This window comes from Oenanthe melanoleuca, chromosome 17, assembly GCF_029582105.1.
Source record: "Oenanthe melanoleuca isolate GR-GAL-2019-014 chromosome 17, OMel1.0, whole genome shotgun sequence".
NCBI lineage: Eukaryota > Metazoa > Chordata > Aves > Passeriformes > Muscicapidae > Oenanthe > Oenanthe melanoleuca.
The window spans coordinates 8,012,568-8,033,896 of NC_079350.1; the positions used below are offsets into that span (position 1 = coordinate 8,012,568).

At 51.4% G+C, this 21,329-nt stretch overlaps 1 protein-coding gene across 1 annotated transcript in view; it reads left to right on the forward strand.

Moving 5' to 3' along the window:
• Nucleotides 1-21,329, forward strand: part of ASTN2 (astrotactin 2) — a 309,920-nt gene that overhangs the window by 220,936 nt on the left and 67,655 nt on the right. The window contains exons 18-19 of the mRNA XM_056505281.1: nt 8,299-8,432; nt 9,571-9,719. Of these exons, the coding sequence (XP_056361256.1) occupies nt 8,299-8,432; nt 9,571-9,719 (283 nt within the window). The remainder of the gene's footprint in view (nt 1-8,298; nt 8,433-9,570; nt 9,720-21,329) is intronic.

Genomic DNA, 21,329 nt, shown 5'->3' on the forward strand with positions numbered 1-21,329 from the left:
AGGAAGTGCAGCTCATGGGGGCCATGTCCCTAACCTGGAGAGGAGGGTTTGGTGTGGGGTTAGTGCTGCCTGTGTGAAAAGGTGTCCCCATCCTCTCGTGGTATCACAAGCTCGAGCATGATGGATGCTCAGGGAGGGCAGGGGCATCATCTTTCCTTTGCTTTCCCCTGTGATCAGGGAGGGTTACCATGAAAGAGAAAGGGATTTGGGGGTGGTAAGGAGCTGCCACCACCACAGGGACATCAGCCTGTCAACCAAGACCCAGCAGAGAGCCAGAGCACTAAAAATTAAAACTGTGACCATGTTCTGTGCACTGAGAGGCTCCCACAGGGCATGTGCCACCAGGAGCATCTCATGTATCATCTGGATGATGAAATAACCATTTTCAGCACCAAACAGAAGGCCAGGGGTGTCCCAGGCACTGCAAAGTGGTGTTGTCCTGTGCCATAAACAGGATTTTCACTTGCCTGAGCTGAACCAAGTCTGGCATCTCCAATCCTGAGTGCTCCATTGCCTGCTTTTCTCCCTTCGTGTAGATGATTCTCAATCAATACAGCAAGTGCTGACCTTAGAGGAGCTGCAGGCACATCCCAGTTCTCCTGCAGTGTTAAAAAAGCAATAATTGTAAACATGGTTCTCTTTGCATGTGGCCACAAAGACAGTGCTGTACAGACAGATAACAAGGTCATTTACAAGGTGGATATTGACTTCTGTAAACTCGGCTCAAAGTTTTCCAGTATAAGCTGAGCAGCAAAGATGAAGCCAAACACAGGTAAAGACATTTTGCCCTCTTCAGCATGTGTATTTTTTAATAGGTTTGTCTTTTCATCTGCCTTAGTGCAGTGAGTTATGCACATTTTAAAATTTACAGCTACAGCCCGGTCCAAGGCCGTGCTCTCAGTTGCTGATGACCTTGCCAGACTCTTAAATGCTGGGGTTTCAGTTTCCATGCTGGGTGTCTGCTGTGGGCTGATTTGTGATATTTCTTTGTGTGCATGTTTGATTTCAGCTAAAACTGACCATTTCCAAGCAGGAGATGAGGTGAAAATATATTACTTTGCCCATGTGAAATGAGTTAGAAAACTCTTTATTTCCATGTCAGTGGGAATTGCTGTTTTCTTCTTGCTTTGAAGCAAGGACCTGAAATGTAAAGGGCTCCAGGAGTTTTGCCTTTTTCTGTCCAGGGAGCATTTGTCCAGAGGAAATGTCCTCAAGGAAACTCTCAGCTCTGAGATCTGTTCTCCCAGCCCAGCTCCAGCACGACTCCTGCTCCCAGCAGTGGGGAGAAACAATCTCAGTATCAGCAAAAGTATCAGGCCCCTCTTTTCCTTCTTGTATTTCTTTGCTTCCCCCTGTGGTTTAATAGAGTAGGTAAAAGAATTTGCACCATTAAGGTCACTGCAGCCTGACTGGGGACTGTGGCAGTGCTGAGCTTGCCAGGGTGAAGGTGTTTTAGAGGTCTGAGCAGTTTTTGAAGGGCTTTGTTGAATGTCTGCACCAGTCCCAGTCACTGGTGGGATCCACTAATCCAAGTATTTTCTAGGATTGTTGCTGTTGTAGCTCCAGTGCTCCTCACTCTGAGTGCTCACATGGGAGTTCAAAGGTGTACAGAGACAGAGAAGCTGTGACCTTGGCTGTCATCTTCTCTGGAGCTCTGTGGGTCCTGCTGGGTCAGTTTTGATCGATGCCAGCATCTCTCCTCTGGTTCCTTTGTGCTCTGCAGAGCTGCAGAGACCACCGTGGTCCCTCCACATGAAGCTGCAGGAGATTCTCCACTGCAGGGCTGTGGAGGAAACCTCCACCAGATCAGTGGCTGGCAGGCCCAGCAGCAAAGAGCTTCTGTCTGTGCTGGGGCTTTCTGCTGGCAAAATGCTCCCAGCACCTCAAGGGCTGGATGCTGTTCAGTGCATGTGGTGGGAGAGGAGAGAGATGTGCTGACCCCAGGTGCTTTCCCTTTAGGGAACATCCTGGAGTCAAAGAGAAGAGCTGCTCCTCACCCCATTTTGGGTCCCCCCAGGTTATGGTGACTTCCCTCCTCCACCTTAATCATGCTTCTGCCAGCCCTCTCCCCATGGGGTGGGCACCTTCTTTCTTAGTGCCCAGCACAGCCCTGGAGTGCACCCAGAGGCACAGACTGAGAGTGAGAGCACAGGTCTGCATGATCTGCAGGAGCTGCAAGCATCCTTGCCCCTTACAGGAAGGCAGGGAATGCCCTGCTTCTCCATCCCCTCCCAGGAGCATCCTTGACAGGGATGCATGTGTGCATCTCCAGAGCCACAGGGCAGCTGTGGCCAGTGCAGGGGACAAAAGGCAAGGTGTGCTGGGCAGTGTGGTCCCTCCTGCTCGTGGTCTGTTCATTTCCCCCCACCAAAAAACCTGAAACAAGCTTCTGTGGAGCAGCTGCAGAAATGCTTAGAGGGTGGTGTGCTGAGGGGGGTGTGGAGAAGGGAGGCAGGAGAGATCAATCTCACTCCTACTGGGAAATGGACTCAAACTCCTGCTGTGTGTATTTAAGGAGACAAATGGATGTGGAGCCTGGATTTTTAGGAGACCCCTAGGACCGCGCTTTAATTCGAAAATTGAGTAATCTCAGCATTTGCTGCAGCCATGGCCTCCTCCCGGCACACACGGCCCAGCCCACGGTGTGGGGGCTTGCTGGGGGGCACATCCTGGGCTGCTGGTCCCACTGGCCTCAGCAGGAGCCCAGAGCATGGCTGGCACCCTGGCAGGGCTCTTGGGGACAGCTGGGCATCACCAGCTCAGGTGACAACTGAGGCTGGAGCAAAGTTCCCCATCTTCTGTCCCCACTCCTTGCCAAGGAACCGTCTCCTGCAGAGCAGAGCATGGCCACCACTGTCCAGTGTCCCCAGGGTGTTTGTAGCCAGGGTAAAAGGTGTCCCTGAGGCCATGGACTCAGTTTGACCCCAATCTATCACCAATGGCAGAGCTGCTGGAGGACAACAGCAGACACACAGCTCCCCCAAAGCAGCCCTGAAGGCTTGGGGAGACAGAGCAGGGATTTCTTTTTCCACTGCCAAAGCTGACAGGGAGCCTGGCCCAATGGGGACAGTGTTTTTGTGGTTGAGGTGAGTTTTTTGGTTTGGTCTGGGGCATGTTTATTTTTATTTGTTGTTGCTTTGTTTTAATACCTGCTAATTGGCCCTTGTCCTCCTCCTCTGGCCCTGGAGCATCATGCTGCAGCTCCAGCCCACGTCCAGGGGAAGAATGGCTGCATTGTGGCACTGGGTCTGGCTGTAATGAGGAGCTTTGTGCTGAGGTGTGAAAGCAGAGCTGGCTCCCCACTGCAGAGCACAGGGCTTTGATCTCCCTGCTGCCAGGTTTTAGTGTCCTCTGCCACTCCCTGCATCCCCTAAATAACAGAAACCAGGGTGCTGCCCACCCTGGGTCCCTTCAGCACCCTGACCTTCCCAGCACACCGCTGGTGTCCCTCTGCAGGATGCAGGGCAGGTGATGCTGCTCTGGGGGGAGGCAGGGAGGGTGTGAACTCACAGGGTGAGATCACCTGCCAACAGCAAAACTGCATCCTCCTTTGCTGAGAACCTGGAGCAGCCTTTTGGACACGAGCTGCATGATCCTGGAAAGAGTCTCTGGCCTGGGAAATCCTTAGCCTTCCTCCCCTTTTTTGTTTTTCTTCCCCCATTCCAGAGGTGTCTAGACTAAGGAGTGACATTTATCTCCTGTAAGCAGCACTGAGCATTGCTGGAAGGGCATGGAAGGCTCTTCCTCCAGCCACCCTGCCATCATGGTAGCATCCTGTTCAAGCTGTGAAAACCCTTCTTGAGCCTTCATCCTCCTGCAGTGGCCCCTGCCTGTGCCCGAGGGAAGGTGTGCATGCCCCATCTCCATCCTGCTCAGGAAGGGACAGGATGTGTCTGTTTGCTGCCATGTCCCTGGACATGGGATGGAGCCTGTCTGCTGGCATGGCTCAGCCTGCTGCCACACTTCCTTCTCTCCTTCTGCACTGAGAAGAACAAAAAAGCAAGCAGAGACTGGGAAATCAGTACAAAATCCAAAATGAACCTAAGTTCCATCTTTCAGATCATCTCCTCTATCTGCAACACATCTCTGTCCAGCCTACGTGTTCACCTGTAGTTGTTTTTTTTTATCTCCGTATTTCCTTTTTAATTTTTCCAGAAAGAGAGATGTGCATCCTAGACTCAGTAAGCCATATTTCCATATCACTGTCAGCAATGGAGAAGACCAGGTATCCACAGATAAGCTCCCAACACATGCTCTTTCCAGTATCCCATCTGCAAACACCAGCCCTGTGGTGTGTGCTGAGTCCTGCAAACGCTGATCTGGAAGGTTCCTTCATGTCCTCTCACTTTCCCCTCCTGGGATGTCAATAGAAAACCCACAGTCAGGAATAACTTAATGCTTCTTTCTCCATCAGCCAGGTCTAACAGAGGACAAAGGAAGTGTTCTTCTCTATTCTGTTACAGAATGTCTCAGCTATAAAATGGGGCCAAATGGCCTCCCCCTGAGCACAAATAACAACAGGAGAAAGATCCATATGCAATCGAGTGTAGGATAAATGTGCTTAGCTGATCGTTTGTTTCCCTAATATTTTTTTTATGAATAGGCTTAGCTTATGGTAAGATGGGACTTTATGGTCCTGTAAGTCTTGCTTGTGTCAAAACAAATGAACTAGCCATCCTAGGGGGGAACTATCAATCCAATATATGTGTGTGCATGGGTGTGGGGAATCAGACCTATTATACCTTTAAGAGCAAATTAGATGCTGTTCCTATGATTCATAAAGCTATATATCTAATGGCATGACTCGTCATCTAGAAAATAAACGTTTCGAGCCAGTTTCTCATCTCATAAATTTCCCCTCTGGCACCGAAGGACATAAACTAAATGGGCTGACTCACAGGGAAACAATACAATTTGGATACTTTTAAATAAGAGATAAAATTGCCTTAGGGCACAGAGGGGCGCTGGGGTCCTGGGGAGTGCAGGACAGTGCACTGGGGACCACTGCCATTCCCAGCAGATCAATCCCCCCTGGGAAGCCCTTCATGATTCCAGATCCTCTTGGGCTTGTGAAAACATGAGCACCATGGTGAAGCATCCAGAATGGAAGTGGTCATGTTTGAGATGGACTTGTGTAGGTGCTGTCTGCTGGCAGGGAGGAGAGCACTCACTGCACGTTTCTGAGCACGGCAGGGAAGGACAGGAGATGTGAGAGCCCAGCCCAGGGCAGGAGGGGAAGGTGGATCTCAGCCCCCAGAGATCAGGAAGGTCCCTGCGCGTTCATTCCCACCTGAAGCTCTGCCAAAGGCTGCAGCTTCCCATGGGATGGATCTCAGCACCTTCCCTGCATCCTTGTCCATCACTCTTGGTCTTCCTGGTGCCACTGGGCTCCTTGTTTGGGTGGCACCTGCCATTCCCTTCTTTTGTGTGATCTTACCCATTTCTGCTCCCCATCAACTTGCTCTTGATGCTTCCCCACCCCTCAACACGTACTCCCCAGCAGCAATGGGAAAATCCCAGAAGTCACTGGCTCAAAATTCCACTGGAAAGCAAGAGAAGTCATAGAATCACAGAATCATTTAGGTTGCAAAAGATGTCCAATACTGAGTCCAGCCTTTAACCAATCACCCCCTTGACACCACAGCACAGTGCCTCATTCAGTTGTTTTTTGAACACCTCCAGGGATGGGGACTCTACCACCTACCTGAGCAGCCCCTTCCAATCCCTGACCACCCTTTCCATGGGGAAATTCCTGCTGCTGTCCAGCCTGAGCTCCCCTGGCCCAGCCTGAGGCCGTTCCCTCTCCTCCTGTCCCTGTTCCCTGGAGCAAAGCCTGACCCCCCCAGTGTCCCCTCCTGTCAGGGAGTTGTGCAGAGCCACAAGGGCCCCCTGAGCCTCCTTTTCTCCAGCTGAGCCCCTTTCCAGCTCCCTCAGCCCCTCCTCACATAACTCACTCTCCAGCTCTGTTCCTTTCTCTGGACACACTCCAGCCCCTCAATGTCCTTCTTGTCCTGAGTGGCTCAGAACTGGACCCAGCACCCAAGGTGTAGCCTCACCAGTGCCAGCACAGAGGGACAAGCCAGGGATGAGCTCTGGCTGCCTGGCTCTCCCAGCCTGGCCTGACATGAGTCAGGACAGAGGCAGGAGCAGCAGGGGCAGCAGTGCTCCTGGTAACCTGGTGAGGGGGTGGAGGTGTGCTCACCCTAATGAGCACAGCATCCATCCCCTAACCTCGTTTGTGTGAAGGGTGACACAAGGCAGATGACAGCTGGGTACCTGAAGGATCTAATTAAAACTTATGTGAGGCTGGGCAGGCAGAGCACAGGGGATTGCTCATCCTGCTAGTGCTTAACAGCAGGAAACAGGAAAAGAAGGAATTGACTACTGGATTTACTAAAGGGCATGGATGGGGCAGGTGGGGTTTCTTCCCTAAGTGGGGGATGTGCAGGGAGGAGCTGGGTTAGGGGACAGGGAGGGGATGTGGAGTGACAGGGGTTGGGCTGGGGGACAGTGGAGCAGTGGCATCAGTGTGACAGTGCAGCCCTTCCAGGATCACCCACATCTGTCTTGCCTGCAGCACCTGTCTGTGCACACAGGTACCCTCAGCAGAGGCATTTATCTTGCTTCCTGGGGAGAGCACATGCTTCCCCATCCATCTGCACACATCCTTTGCTGCTCCTTCCCTGCACAGACCCACTGCTCTCTCCCTGCAGACGTGTGTCTGCATCCATTTATCTGGGTGTCAGATAAGCTCCTCTCTTCATCCCTCTCTCCAATTACTTTGGATGCCCTTTCCAGCCTAGCACTTCAATTACTTTCTAAAGAACAGAGTAAAATAACGTCACATTTTCTTTCCTTCACGTGTTCGTTCCTTCCTTGGTTTTTTTTGGTTTTTGTTTTTTTCTTTTCCATTTTTTCCATCTGGAACAGTCCCATTTTGTAAATGCCTGGAAGCAGAAAATTTTGCAGATGTAAGAGCCTTGAGACGCCTGGTTGAAGGTGCTGGGGGTGTTTGGGGAGAGCGACAAAACCCTGGACAATGGGAGCCCTGACGTCAGGCTCTATTTATACCTCCTCCTTTCAGAAACCTCCCTGGGATGGTGCTTTTCCTAGAGTGTTCTGCTCAAAGCTGCAGCCTGAGCTGTACCTGTCCTCCTGAGAGGGCACAGTTTTATTTCTAGGCGTACCCTTGCAGCACAGGTCATATCACCAGGGCCAGCTTCTGCAGGCAGCTTTTCATGGCAGGAGCAGTGCTGCCACAAGTAAGGCTGCTCCATGTGGATGAGGACCTGTGGAGGTGTTTCAGCTTCCAAATGTGCCTCTTGAAAGGTCAAAAGCTGGTGTTCTGGTGTTCTGATTATTCTAGATGGGCATTGTGGCTTTGCAGGTTTGGGTTGGATGTTGGCTCCGTGTGAGAAGGAGAGATGTTTATGATGCTGGAAGTTTAATTGCTGGTGAATGGTAGTGGGAGAAACCACCATGCATCCATGTGGTCCAAACCAGAGCAGGGTATGGGGTGAGGGAAGCCCCATCCTGTGGTGTGAGGACCAACAGTGAGCACCCTGAGCTGAGGGATGAGCACAGCAGGGACACTGAGGGGGTAGACCTGGAGGGATTTGCCAATTCTAACCACAGCTATTATTCCAGAAATTCATTGGTATTATTAGGAGCAGTCAGGGTGGATGCTGGGGACATCCTGCAAGTATTTTCCAGGTTTTATTTTTTCCTTCCTGATACTGCTGTTTTGCTTGGGAGTGTTCCTTAGACAAGTGAATAAAGCAGCAGTTTGCTTGCAGGAGGGCACTTTGTGTGAGTAACAAACCTGTGAGAAGGATGGAAGGGGCCTGTGTTGTTGGGAATGTAGGCTTTACTTTATTCTCTGGGGGACAAAAGCAGCTGGGCAGAAGGGCACAGGGAGGAGTGGAAGAGTTTCATTGAGCACAGCAGCAGTGTGCAGGTACCAGCTGCATTCTCTTCACTGTCACTGAGGGATTTTAGGTTCTTGCTCCTTCAGGCAGCTCAGTCCTCCCCCACAGGAGATCCCCATCCCCACTCCAAAAGCATTCAGGGGTGAACCAGCATCACTCAGTACATGGGAGTTAAGCCCAGGGAGGTGGAGGGCCATGGCCAGGGCTGTGCAGAGGCCGTGGCAAAGCTGGGGAGGACACACTCCCCCAGCCCATCCTGGATTTCCTGATCCCAGGGCTCTTCCCCAGTGCTCAGCCCTGCAGCCCAGCCGCTGGCCAGATTTCACTGAGTCTTCAGCACACGTGTTCACGCTTTTTGTTCTCACATCAGGCCTTCAAGGGAGCCCTGATGAGCTCATACTGGTGCTCTGGGAAAGGTGATGTTATCGAAGACTGGTGCAGGTGCGACCTCAACGCCTTCGATGAGAACGGACTCCCGAACTGCAGCCCTCTCCCTCCGCCTGTGTACGTATCCCTGTGAGCCCTCTGCTCAGCACCAGCCCCTTCCCGTGGGGCACAGCTCCCAGAACCACTCCATCCCCAGGGTCTCAGCCCATGGGCACCTCCTTCTGCACCCTTGGGCCTGGGGGCTGCAGTCCAGCCCTCCTCGCTGTGTGACTGATGCCTTTAGGATATCCTGGCTCTGGCTCTGACCCTGGAAGGTTTCCTTATAGATTTTCATCACCTGATTAGCAGGGCTTGTAGAATGGGATTTCAAATGTTGAAAGAAATGGAATTACAGCGCAATTCATTGCGGCTTGTCAGAGCGAGAGCAAATCAGGAGCAAACTGATGGGGAATTAGCTGGGAAAGCAGGAAGACTGGCTCCAGCGAGCCACAAGGAGCAGAACACCTTCTCAGTGAGCCAATATCCTCAGAGGGGATTCATTTCCCATCTCGAGTCCAGCAAACATGCTGTGTGTTTGGAGCCAGACTCTCCGTGGCCCTGTGCTTGGTGTTGTCATCTACCCCGGAGCAGAGGGAGTGGACGCCTCTGCATGAGCACAGCCAGGAGCACACAGCTCCTCTGCCTTCAACCCAGCCCACGTTGCTGCTCTGGGCAGGAGCTCCTGCACAGCTGCCCCGCTCTGGTTCTCTCCCACACCCCTCTGAGGTTTGCAGCTGGGTGAATTCACGCTGCTTCTCCCCCTCTCTCCTTCCCTCACCTTTGCTTGCTGGCAATGCAGACCTGACCCTCCCCTCCTGTGGACTCAGCCCTGCTGGCTTTCAAAAACCTGGATCCTCTCTTGTTGTGCTCCTGGGGTGTTGGTCTTTGCTTACCTTGCTGAAGTTCAGCAGCTGTTCCAGACAGTGAAGAGACCATAATATCTCTCCCTTTAGATGAGATATCTGGGGTTGCATGAGCTTGCCCTCCCCAGGAGCAGGGGAGGCTGCCAATACATTGGGCTGGACTCAACTGAACTTCAGCTGGAAGTTCTTTGATGCTCAGGAGCCTGCTCTGCTCCTGTGACCTCTGTCCTTGGGGCTTTGTGGGCACACCCACATGTGTGAATGTGGGCCTTTCTAGGGGTCCTGCTGCTTAGAGAAGTGGATTCCTCCCCAGAAAGGGAGCTCATCCTTGCTTTCTGCCTGTCTCTGCCCAGGCTGCGGCTGTCCCCCAGCGTGGAGCCCTCCAGCACCGTGGTGTCCCTGGAGTGGCTGGATGTGCAGCCTGCCATCGGGACCAAGGTGTCAGACTACGTCCTGCAGCACAAGAAGGTGGATGAGTACACGGACACAGACCTTTACACAGGTGGGTGTGAGCGAGGGCAACCTCCTCGTGGTGCACAGGGCTCCTGGTGGTGTTTCTTGTGCCCTACCTGGCTGGGGGCAGCTGCTGTGATGGAGAATGGTACACACAGCCAAGGTGTTACATGAGCTATCAAACCCACTCCATTTAGGAGAGGTTTCTGGAATCTTCTGCAGACATGGCTATTTGAGGGGAAGGGGAATTACCAAAACACAGTGAGGCAGAAAGAAATTATTGGTCCTTTTTTGGACTGGATAGCTGTCAGTTGGAGTTTCTGGAGTGAGTGTTGATCTGATCAGTCTGAAATGCCACAGGATGGTGGTTGTAGGGGGAAAGCCATCCCTCAACAGCACAAGGGCTTTAATGGTTTGTTCCAGTGAGTGACCTTTGAAAGGGCATCTTCAGATGTCTGGCACACCTATCAAAGGGACTCAAAACCTGTAATATTTAGGGAGATCATTCAAAGAGCACAATATCTCTCCAGGAGAACCTGAAACTTCCCTGAGTTGGAGATTAGTTCTCAGGCTTGTACTGAGTGTTCTACACCTTAAAAAGGCTTTGTCAGCAACTCAATGCATGCTCCAGGAGCTGCTGGACAAGGCAGAGGGCTGTAAAGGATGGGACTTAATTTGGGTGAATCAATGATTGATTTCAGAAAATAGGACTTGAGACCCTGAGTGATGGCAATGCTTCAGGGAAAGCCAGGCAGAACCTACTGCTTTTTGCTTGAGGATTGTGGATGTAGTTTTTTGAAGAAGCTCACAAGAGTTGTCAGGGGCAGCTGGATTGTTGGCCAAAGCAGAGATTTACCTGGGACAGGGCTGGTGCTGGAGTGCAGAACCTCACAGTCCACGTGCACACTAGCCTGGGCTCCCAGGACACCCTGGCAAGATGTTTCACTGTGTTTCCCTGTTGGGAAGACAGGCTCAGGAGGATCACTTAGACCTCACAGCCACAGGGAAGTTTCCATCCTCTCTGTTCACCTCAAGCCCATCTATTCTGCTTCTGCAGCATTGATCCACCATATCCAAAACCAGTGTGCTACAAGAGTTGGCCTGTCTCTGCTGAGTGTGCTCTCCTCCTGCTAGGGGGGTCCAGCTGTTTGTGGAGACCCCTGTGAGAAGGAGCAGGGGTCTCCACAAACAGGAAACCTGCAGGAGGTCCCTGGATCATACACCAGTTCCCATCCCATGGGACCTTTCTCCTACATGTTGCCAGCATCCCTTCCCAAAGCTGCCCAGTGTGGCCATGGACCCTGGGTTATGTCTCTGGGTTCACAGCATGGAAGAAGGTTTGTTCTTTATCTTGGAGGGGCACCTTGCAGTAATGGAGAATGAAAACAAGCCACCAAAGGAGGGGCTTTGTTTTGGATGGGGATTCCAGATTGCTCACACATCAGTCAGGTGAGGCCAGACCAGGGAAACATGGGGCTTCTCCTTTGAAGTGGCTGGATCTTTGCCTGGCAGCCAGAGTAGGAAATACAGGTTATTATTATTATTTTCCTTTTATGACTGCCATGTGTTTGACAGGCAGTTGAATTCATTGTGGGGAGCTTCCCTCCCCTCTGCCTGCTCTGGGGGACTGTTTGGGACAGAATGACCCTATTAACAATTAAAGAGAAAATCCAATCCTAAATCTCTCCTTTTTTTTTTTTTTTTTTTTCTTGTGTTGTTTATAACCAAACAACATTCCTGCCTTCATTCCTTTCTTACCCTACAGGCCCCTAATGCCAGATGACTTGATTCCTGCAAATACCTTGTGTAGGTTTGCAGAGGTGCTGACTGCTACAGCTCTGTACAGCCAAAATCCTGCCCTGGATATCCCCTGACTACCATAATCCACCCACCCCACTGCACCACAGCTTCCCCCATCTGAGCAGCATCCACAAAAAAATTAACTCAGCCTCAGAGGGGGAATCATTGGGAGGGGAGTGTGGGATATGAAATTTGGATGGCTTTTGATGGATATGGGCAGATCTCCCTTCCCCATCAGTCTCCCAGCTGCTGGCAGGGAGGAACAGGTTGTTCCCATTGCTGAGAGGCACATCACAGGTATTTACAGAGCAGGCCAGCTCTGGGCTGGGAGGATCTGGCAAGGTTGTAGGGCTCTTGAGGATGCTGCCACTCATCCCATGCAACTCTTGAGTTTCAATGAGTTATTTGTACTTGGACAGTGGTTTTGTTTGCTGCATTGCAAATTGTAGCCCTTTCATATTGGGATTCCTAGGACTGACAGGGGCTAGAACTCTGCCAACCTGTTCTTCATTCCTGTGGCAAACTAGGTGGTAGCTGATTCCAGCCTCACCTGCCTTCTGCCTTCCTCCTGGCCCTCAAAACCCTCCAGTGTCTCCTTGCAAAACTCCTTCTGCAAGTGGAAGATGTAACCATTCCCTTGAGCCAGAAAACATTTGTGGAGCAGAGTCAGGAGGGAGTTTTGAGGTTGGTTATGGAGACATAACGTGGGTCCCCTGCTCCCTGCAGGGCTCCAGTGAGACTGGGCTGCTGCAGGACAGGGCCAAGGGAGCCAGGAGCCTGCATGGCTGGGTTGCCCTGGGCTGAATGAGGTTTTTTAAGAGGCTTGTTACTGGTGCTTGGAAAAACACAGCCCTTGGCCCATGTGAGGCAGAGAGGAGGTGAACTGGTGTGTGAAATAAACCACGCTTTCAACAGGAGCGAGCCGAGAGGACGGAGAGCAATTACATCCCAAACTGTTTATTAAAACTTGTGGAAATTAGTCATAACTCCATGTGTGCAAGGGCTTTGTAGTTGAGTGATGCTCTTTGTTTGAACATGGGCTCTGAGAGGGCGTGTGTGTGTGTGTGTGTGTGTGTGTGCATGGCCCAGCCTGCCAGTGCATTATGTCATGGACCAAGCAGGCTGCACTTGAGAGAGGGAGAGGGAGAAATGTGTTTTACAGGGTGAGGTACAAACTGAAATGGCTGTGAACATCTGGAACTGATATTAGGCTTGGAAAAATGTTTTCTGTCACTCCAACACTCCTCTGGAGGAAGGTTTGTGAAGTTAAGAAGCTCCAAAGGGGATGAGGGGGAGGGATGAGGGGATAGCATGGCTGTGGTGCAAAGTGCTTTTCATGTCTCCATTCTCTATGCAGGGCTGTGTCCCTGCATCTGCCAGACATGGCACCTGGGCTGTCACCACTTCTTGTTGTGGCTTTGGCTTAGGAGGTCTCCTGGGCCAGCTGAGCCCCCCTTGCCTGAGCCAGCCCTGCATGGGGAGTGCAGCATCTCCTAACCTGTGCTGGGAGACAGGATCCTTGCCCTGGTTTTAGGGCTGGGAGCTGGGGGGCTAAGCTGGGAGGCCTTGACTGAAAGCTGAAGGGTGAAATGCTCAGGAGGGAGCAGGCAGACCTATGCCTGGTTTAACACCACCTGGACCTTCTCTGGGGCCCACCTGGGAGGTCAGACCCACCTGCATTTGGGCAGGCTGCTGTGAGTTTGTGTAATGCAAGGTTTAGAAGTAAAAAAAAAACACTTTGAATGTGTTTTTAGAACATTTTGGGGGATGGCTGGGGGAGGAGGAAGGGCTGGGCTTGGCTGTGTGGTGGATTGGGGTTTGTGGGTTGGGCTGTGTTGCTCCTGGGGTGGTGGCTGTGTTGTGGCTGTGATGTTCTCAGTCCCTTTCTCAAGATTCTCTCCTTGGTGCAGTTTTCTTCCCCTTGTGCCCACTCTCTGTTGCTGCTGGGACTCTGAACACCCATTTTTTGGGGCTTGTGGGGGCTGCCACGTGCTTGCACCAGGCACAGTGAGGAGCCTCAGGAGGGGGTGGTTTAAGGATATCTCAAAGAACTTTGCTGGTGATAAGTCAGACCTTGCACACTGATGTAGGAATGGACTCTCCCTTAATCTGCAAATGGAGGGGACAAAACAAGACAAAGAAAAAATTGCTTCCCTGAGGTCACAAGAGCTGTGAATAATATCAGCATGAGAGCCTGAGCATGGGGGCAGAGGCAGGTGCAGGTCCTGCATCCCCAGCTTGTGCCCTGTCCTGTGGTCACTGCTCCATCAGGACCCTCAGGCTGACCACTGAGCCAGTCTGCACCTCCCAGCCTTTTGCCACTGGGGTGAGCAGAGCTGGACCTGAGCACAGCACCTGCAAGAGCTGTGTCCTTGGGCATGAATCCACCTCTTCCTGCCTGTGCTTCAGTATCACAGTGGGTACAACCAGGGGAGATGCAGAGAAACAAAGCATCACTTGCTGTCCCTGTGGCTGAGGGTGGCAGTGAGTGTCAGTGAGGTGTTGTCCCAATGCACTGCTGGCTCTGTGCTGCTGATGGCAAATCACAGAAGGATTAGGAGGCTCTCCCCTCTCCCAGCCCTTCATCTTCTGTCCTGCTCTGTGCTGGCTCCCACACTGTGGTTTTGCACCTTTGCTGTGATACTTCACAGCTCTGTGTGCACTGACAGCTGAATGGGGTAGCTGGGGACGTTGTGGGGTATTGGCTGAACAAAGTATTCAACAAACAGGTGAACAGCTCACCTGCTTCTGTACAGCACTCAGTTTGGGATGTCATGTCCAAGCAGGACAGGTGAGATCTCAGCAGGGACTCCCAGGCTTTAACTCTGATATCAAGGGATGCTGGCTGCTCTGGAGTCTTTTTGACCATGTTCATAAGTAACCCTCATCCAGAACAGCCTGTAATCCTCAAAGAGAGGAGAACAGGAACACAGCCTGCTGAGTGAGCCTGTTGGAGAGCTCAGAGCAGGAGGATGCAGAGTCTGGCAGCTGGCTCAGAGCCTTCTGCTGCACTGGGACCCTCCATACACAGGGCTGTGGTGTGGGCAGAACCAGCAGGTAACCTGGGAGCGTATCTGGACAACAGACAGGGCAGGGAGGTGGGCAGGAGTGGAGAGTGGGGCTCTATAAAACCTGTGCACATCACCATGCATTACAGACTGCTCTGGAGCAGAACTGCTCTGCAGAGGAGCCTGTGCACAGCATAATTTCTATAAAAGAAAGCAAAAGAGGTCAACTCAGAAGGCTGAGTGTTTTGTACACTTGCAAACTGTGCTCTGAATTGAGGCTTGGGAGTGTCTTATTTATAACTTCACAGTTGTGATGTGTCTGGATGGCTGGGGATGTATGGAAATAGCTATGGCAACCAGCTCCTTCAGACACCCTGTTGTGTGCAAGCTGTGCTGCTGCTGCCCTGTGAAAACCTGGGGTAGGCTGGGAGAAGAGGGAGAGGAGAGGAGAGGAGAGGAGAGGAGAGGAGAGGAGAGGAGAGGAGAGGAGAGGAGAGGAGAGGAGAGGAGAGGAGAGGAGAGGAGAGGAGAGGAGAGGAGAGGAGAGGAGAGGAGAGGAGAGGAGAGGAGAGGAGAGGAGAGGAGAGGAGAGGAGAGGAGAGGAGAGGAGAGGAGAGGAGAGGAGAGGAGAGGAGAGGAGAGGAGAGGAGAGGAGAGGAGAGAAGAGAAGAGAAGAGAAGAGAAGAGAAGAGAAGAGAAGAGAAGAGAAGAGAAGAGAAGAGAAGAGAAGAGAAGAGAAGAGAAGAGAAGAGAAGAGAAGAGGAGCAGCCTTAAAATCACCTTTCAGAGTGCTGACTGACAAACTGGCCAGCACAGAGAGCAGCAGGAGGGGTGGACACTGCCCTTAGGAAGCTGTAGGGGCTTGGGCTCCAGCCAGGAGCTGGGTGATGCTTGAGCATTGGCCCTGCCTCTTCTGCAGCTAACACATGGGTTAAGATGTTTTCAGCACCCAGAGTGCCCTTCTTGAGTGCTGAATCCACTTCACTTGTTAGCAGAAGGAAAGATGATTCAAAAAGAAGCCTTTGAAGTGAAGGTCAGGTTTTTGGAAGCTGCTTCCTGGGATGTGTTGTGTAATAGCACCAAGCAAGTGCTTAATTTTGGCCATTACCCTCACTGTGAAGCTCTGATTTCTCTCTCCCTGGGACAGCTGTAGTTATTTCCACCTACCAGTGTCATTTTTGTATCCTGGAAAGCAGAAGGGAGGTGGAGGGTTCTCAACTCTCAATTAGGGTTGAGTCAGTTGCTGAAAAATTTAATTAATTCACATTTCCATATGGTTGTTCCAGGGTTTTTTATTTTTATCTGCCCAGACACCTTTTGGCCAGAGCTGGGCATTATCTTTGCTTTCTCCCAAATCACTTTATAGGTGGAGACCTGGGACCGTCTGCCCTTTTGCTGCTGTCTGCAGAGGATGGAGCAGCCTGGCTGGTGCCACGAGTGTGTCATGCACTTCAGGAGCACTGTGTTTGCCAAGGGCTTTGTGCTGTCTGCTCAGAGCTGCCTCTCCCTCAAGGACAGCTGTAGATGCTGCCTTCTAGCTAAGAAGCCTCTGAACTTCTTACATGGCAGTTAATGAGGCCAGTCGTGGAGTTTTTTTACTAGTCTGTAATTTTATCCTCTAGGATTAAGTTTCTCCTGATCTGGAAAAGTCAAGGCCACAAATCCATCCTGTCAGAAAGCATCAAAAGCCAAGGCTGCTAACACAGCCAGATGGATCACGGCATGTGAGTGCACAGCAGTGGAACTTTTTCATAGGAGCCTTTATTGACTAGACAGGCTTTTTTAATCAATAAATTGTGGCTGGAATTTGGAGGGAAGCTCAGTCTGTGTTTGCAAAGCTGGTGCTTGGCAATGCAGCCCTAAGCTGTGTGGAAAATACAGGCTCTGGGGCATCTGTGGATGCAACACAACCTGCTCTGGGAGGAAACTTGGGCATTCTCACTGAGCAAAGACTCTAGGTCTTCCCTTTGGATGGGCTCTGAATGACGCCCAGACCGAGATCCTCTGCCAGGGTAGGATCTTCCTGGAGATTTTGCATATTGCTCTCATTCTAACAAAGCCTGGGATGGTATCCTGAATGGGATGGGGAATCTGCTTTCCAGTCCTCTGGCTGCAGTTGAGGTTTCCCAAGCATTCAGGGCTGTCAGGTGGCTGAAACACAATCCAAAAAGTTAGCCAGGGTCCCTCCACGCTTCTCTGGAAGGAAATAAGGATAGAAAGGAGATCAAAAAAGGCAGAAAGACTGCTTTGGAACAGACTATACTGTCCTGTTTGAAACCTCTGAGCCCCAGCACAGGAGGTGCTCTGGGGATGTTGCAGTTGGGCTGTGGTTGTGTCTGGTGCCTCCTCTGTGCCAGCATCAGCTCTGCTCTAACCCTCACATTTCTCAGGCACATCCCTGTTCAGTGGCACCAGCCCTTGCCCCCTGCCTCTCCCAGGCTGGGCTGGGTGCACTGTGTGCCCTGAGAACCATTGCTCTCTGCTCACCAAAATGATGGGGCCTCCTCCTGTTGGGCAGTGCCTCAAGGTGGGGCCTGTCCTCTATTCCCCATGTTGCTCCAGTGTGAGAGAAGTTCAGCAAAAATGGAGAGGGATTAAACCTGAGTCAGGGGATTTACCAATTAAAATATCTGCTCCTCCTGCAGGTTTCATATGATACAAGAGAGACCCTCCCCATCTCCCCCGTGACCCTTTCCCAGTTTGTTCAGCTTGCCAGGGATTCAGGTCTGGCTCTTAGAAGTGAGGAGGCAGCTGGGTCTAGGTTACATTTCGTGCTGTTTGGATAGGATAAGCCTTTCCTCCCAGTAATTGGGTGATTGGACTTGTGAGGTTTCCCAGATATTAATCTGGAGACCCTAGAGGGGGTCAGATTAGGTTATGGAGACATAATAGGAAATACTGCTCTGGCTAGTTTGGGTTATGGGGGATAGGGTGGATACTCTGCAGCATTCCCCTGCTGGGTTCCCACTGATGGGGCCTGCATAGTGAGGTCAAGGAACAGCCTTATCTCAGCATCAGGTTGACTTGGGCTTTGCTGGGAGCGACTCTCTGTGAACTCTTCCCACCCCTGTAATCCTGCTCTTCCAGAGGACAGGACCATGACCCCTCCTTTGGAGAAGGGAGGGGTGGGTGCTGCTGACCTGCTGCTGCTGGGGCTCATTCACAGGAGAGAGGGTGGTTTTTTTTTAATGGCTGTCATTGGGATAGAAAAACCTTTGTACTCTGAAGTGCTGTTGTTTGGATAAAATAAAGTTCTTCCTCCTTGCTCCCCCATGTAGTGCCAGGAGTGGGGAAGGGGTTGATGCACCCCAGAGGGATCATTTAGTGAGCACTGAAGTGCATGTGCCCCTCTGTGCCATCTGAGAGATGTATTTGAGGGAGGGTGTCATGTTGATCTAGTCAGAGCCAGTGAGATGAGCTAGTCCCTGTGGCCAAGTCAGTGTTTTAGAGCTGTACTGGTGAGGAACCCTGCACTGAAGTGCATCCTGAGGTGTCCTGGAGAAGTGAGAGCAACCTGAGAAGTGAGAAGTGAGTATTTGTGCTGCAGAGCTGTTGGTTCTGTGGGTTAAAACCCTCTCCTGTTCCTGCTCTCTTCTCCTCCCGTTTGGGATCAGCTCTGCAAAGTTGCTGGACACAAATTCTGCTCAAACAAGCCTGGCTCCAGGCACTAGTCTGCAACACTCCTTCCAGCTCTCTTTTCTTTTTATTAACAGTGAGATGACAGATAGGGGATGGTCATTAATTTAATAAAGGATGTTTCTGATCACGACTGCAGAAGCAAGATCCTGAGGCTTTCCATGGTGGTCTGATGACTCACCCTGATGAAACAGGGTGAGGCTGGGATAGGAAAAACCTCACTGGAGCTGGAGCATGGCAGTGGCTCTTCCCACAGAGCAGCCAGGCTCCCACAGTCATTCTGCCATCCTTGGCTGGGCTGCCCTAGCACCTTCCCAGTATGATGGTTCCCACACTGGGAAGAGCTGGATTTCAGCTCCAGAGATACCCATGGAGCCAGGGCAGCTGGGTGAGGCTCCCTTCCTGAACACCTGCCTGGGGTGAAGGTGGAGTCAGGGAATGTTGAGGTGTGGCTGGGGGACCCCATTCCCCACCACCCCCTTTGTGGCACACTCAGGAGGGCAGTGCAGGCTGTGCTGTGAGAGGAGAGCTTGTACAGTGTCACAGATAATACCTGGCTTTCCTTTATCCTGTTCTGTCACCTGTGCAAGTCAATAAATCTCACCAACTCCATTGTTCAGATTAGGAAATTGAGGCCAAAAATCACGTGTGGACTCTAAATCCAGAAGAGCCAGTGAAGAGTCCACACGTGATTTTTGGCCATTACTGCTGAGCTCCTCAGTTTCCCAATCTGAACAGTGGAGTTGGTGAGATTTATCAGTTTTCCTCTTCTAAATGGTCAGTGGTGGGCACACACTGCAGTGGGTGCAGGAGCTGGGCAGCAGGGTTGGGATGGGAAATACCTCCTTCCCTGCCCCTGTGCTCATCCTCAAGCACAGGATAGGTTCCTTTTTATCTGCTAATAAATATCAGTCATAAAACAATCCAGATCTATCCATAATCCAGTTAGAGCCTTTGACTCTTGCTCCTGTGACTCCCAGCAGCTCTAATTAACGGATACTCACGCCAGTGATTAATGACTTGGTTCATCCTCAGTGGCACCAATTTTACATGTGCAGCCTGATTTTCCCCCCCACAACGATTTGTGAGAGGGGGAAATAATCCCTGTTAAAAACCAACAGCACAGAAATGTGGTGTTGGCACTGTGCCTCCATCTGGCCCTTGTGCATCCTGTCCATCCCTTCACTCATCTCCCCCCAGCCTTTCATCTCCAGGAGAACCACCCTAATTGCCACACACTCTAATTTTGCTGCACTGTATCTCATAAATCACTTGGACACACGGAGCATTTTCCTGCTCCTTAACAAAAGGAGTGGGATTTTCTCCTCTGCTGCATGTTTTACAGGTGACTAATTGCATCAAGGCACCTTTGAAGCAATGACTTCATCAATTGCTCATCCTGCAGACACATTGCTGGTTTTGTATGCCTGATCAGAGTCCTGCATTTATTAGGATTAATTTATTCTCCAATCATTTTTCATCCACCACAAGGACAGGAAAGTTGAGTGATGTTACTTGCTCAGCTACGTAAGCACGATTTCTTGCCTCATTACTGAGCCTGAGATATTTTTGCTATGCACTGAAATTTCTCCAAATGAAAGTGACTAATGTTATGTCTCAGAGAGAAGTGCTCCCAGAACAGTACCAAAATCAAGTTATTTCAGGGTGCCCACAAATTGGCTTTGGGTCTTCATCATCTTTCCTTCTAATTTTGCCCCCCACATTTGTCATGGGGCATGTCTGTGTGAGCAGTAACATGATTGGGCTTCAGAGTGAGTAAGAGGTGGGTAAGAGGATGTTTCTCCCAGCTAGACCATCCTAAATGAGGGGCTCTTGCTGTCCTGTGGAAACAGGCTCAGAGAGCTTGTTCAGCCTGGAGTAGAGAAAGTTCCAGGGCACTTTCTGTACCTAAAGGGGCTCCAAGAGAGCTGGAATGGGCTGGGAATAACAGGACAAGGGGGAATGGCTTCAGACATGGCAGAGGTCAAGGTTAGAAGGAATATTGGGAAGAAATTCTTCCCTCTGAGGTGGGCAGGGCTGGCACAGGGTGCCCAGAGCAGCTGTGGCTGCCCCTGGATCCCTGGCAGTGCCCAAGGCCAGGCTGGACACTGGGGCTGGAGCAGCCTGGGACAGTGGGAGGTGTCCCTGCCCATGGCAGGGGATTGGAACAAGATGGTTTTTAAGGTCCCTTCCCATGCAAACCATTCCATGATTCTCTAATACTGTAGGGTAGCAATTCCTTAGGAGGCTGCAGGGAACTCTCTGGGTGTATGGCTGAGTGCAGGGTGTGGCAGTGAACACGGGCTGAGCATCTCCAAGGAGGAGAATCTGTAACTGCTGGGGACAGAGTGCAGTAAACATGGGCAAATTTACACTTTTCTTAAAGGCTGTGGTCAAGTTTTTGTGGGAGTAGTGGCTGATAATGACTGCCAGAAGACCTTGACTCAGCAGCTAACCTCCCACCCCCACAAAAGCTCCTCATTTGGGAAGAAAATAGCTTGTTTACATCCAGGCAGGAATTCTGCCTCTGCTACTTCCAGTCTGGTGCTCATGAGTTCTGGAGGGTGGATTTTGCAGCACAGGTTATGGACCAAATGGGGTTGTTTGGAAGCAAAGCTGGGTTTGGGACTGTTTTGGGGCAGGTGTGGCAGTGCTGGGGAGCCTCACCTGGGTGATGTGCAGGAGAGAGGAGCACCAGGAGCATATAACCCTTCTGTTGTACTGGGAAGAAATGCACCATGGCACTAAGGGTCTGGGAAAGAGCTTGTGCAGTGCTGAGGACATGGGTTTGGCGAGAGACCAGGGAAAGATAGGTGATGGCTTTGGAGAGCCTGGACCTGGGAAACGCACCAAAGCCTGGTGCTGCACAGGGACATGTTTATTTTATTTTGCTACAACAAGCTAGCGAGTTATCAGCTGTTTTGATGTCCAGTCTGCTGTCCTGTGGGATGTCCTGTGATGTGTTCTTCAGTCCAGGTGTAATGGGACTGGCCATAGAGCCCTGATCCTCAGCTGGCACCGAGCTCTGCAACCCCACTCTCCCTCTGGCCCCGTGCTGGGGCTGGGGTTGGGGAGGATGAAGAGGGGTCAGGAGGACAAAGAGGGGGTGACAAACGTGTCAAGGAGCAGAATGAGCTGGTAGCTGTGGGACTTTGCCTACAGAGGGGGCTCCTGCACTGCCCAAGGCCAGGCGGGCTGGGAAGGCAGCAGAGGGG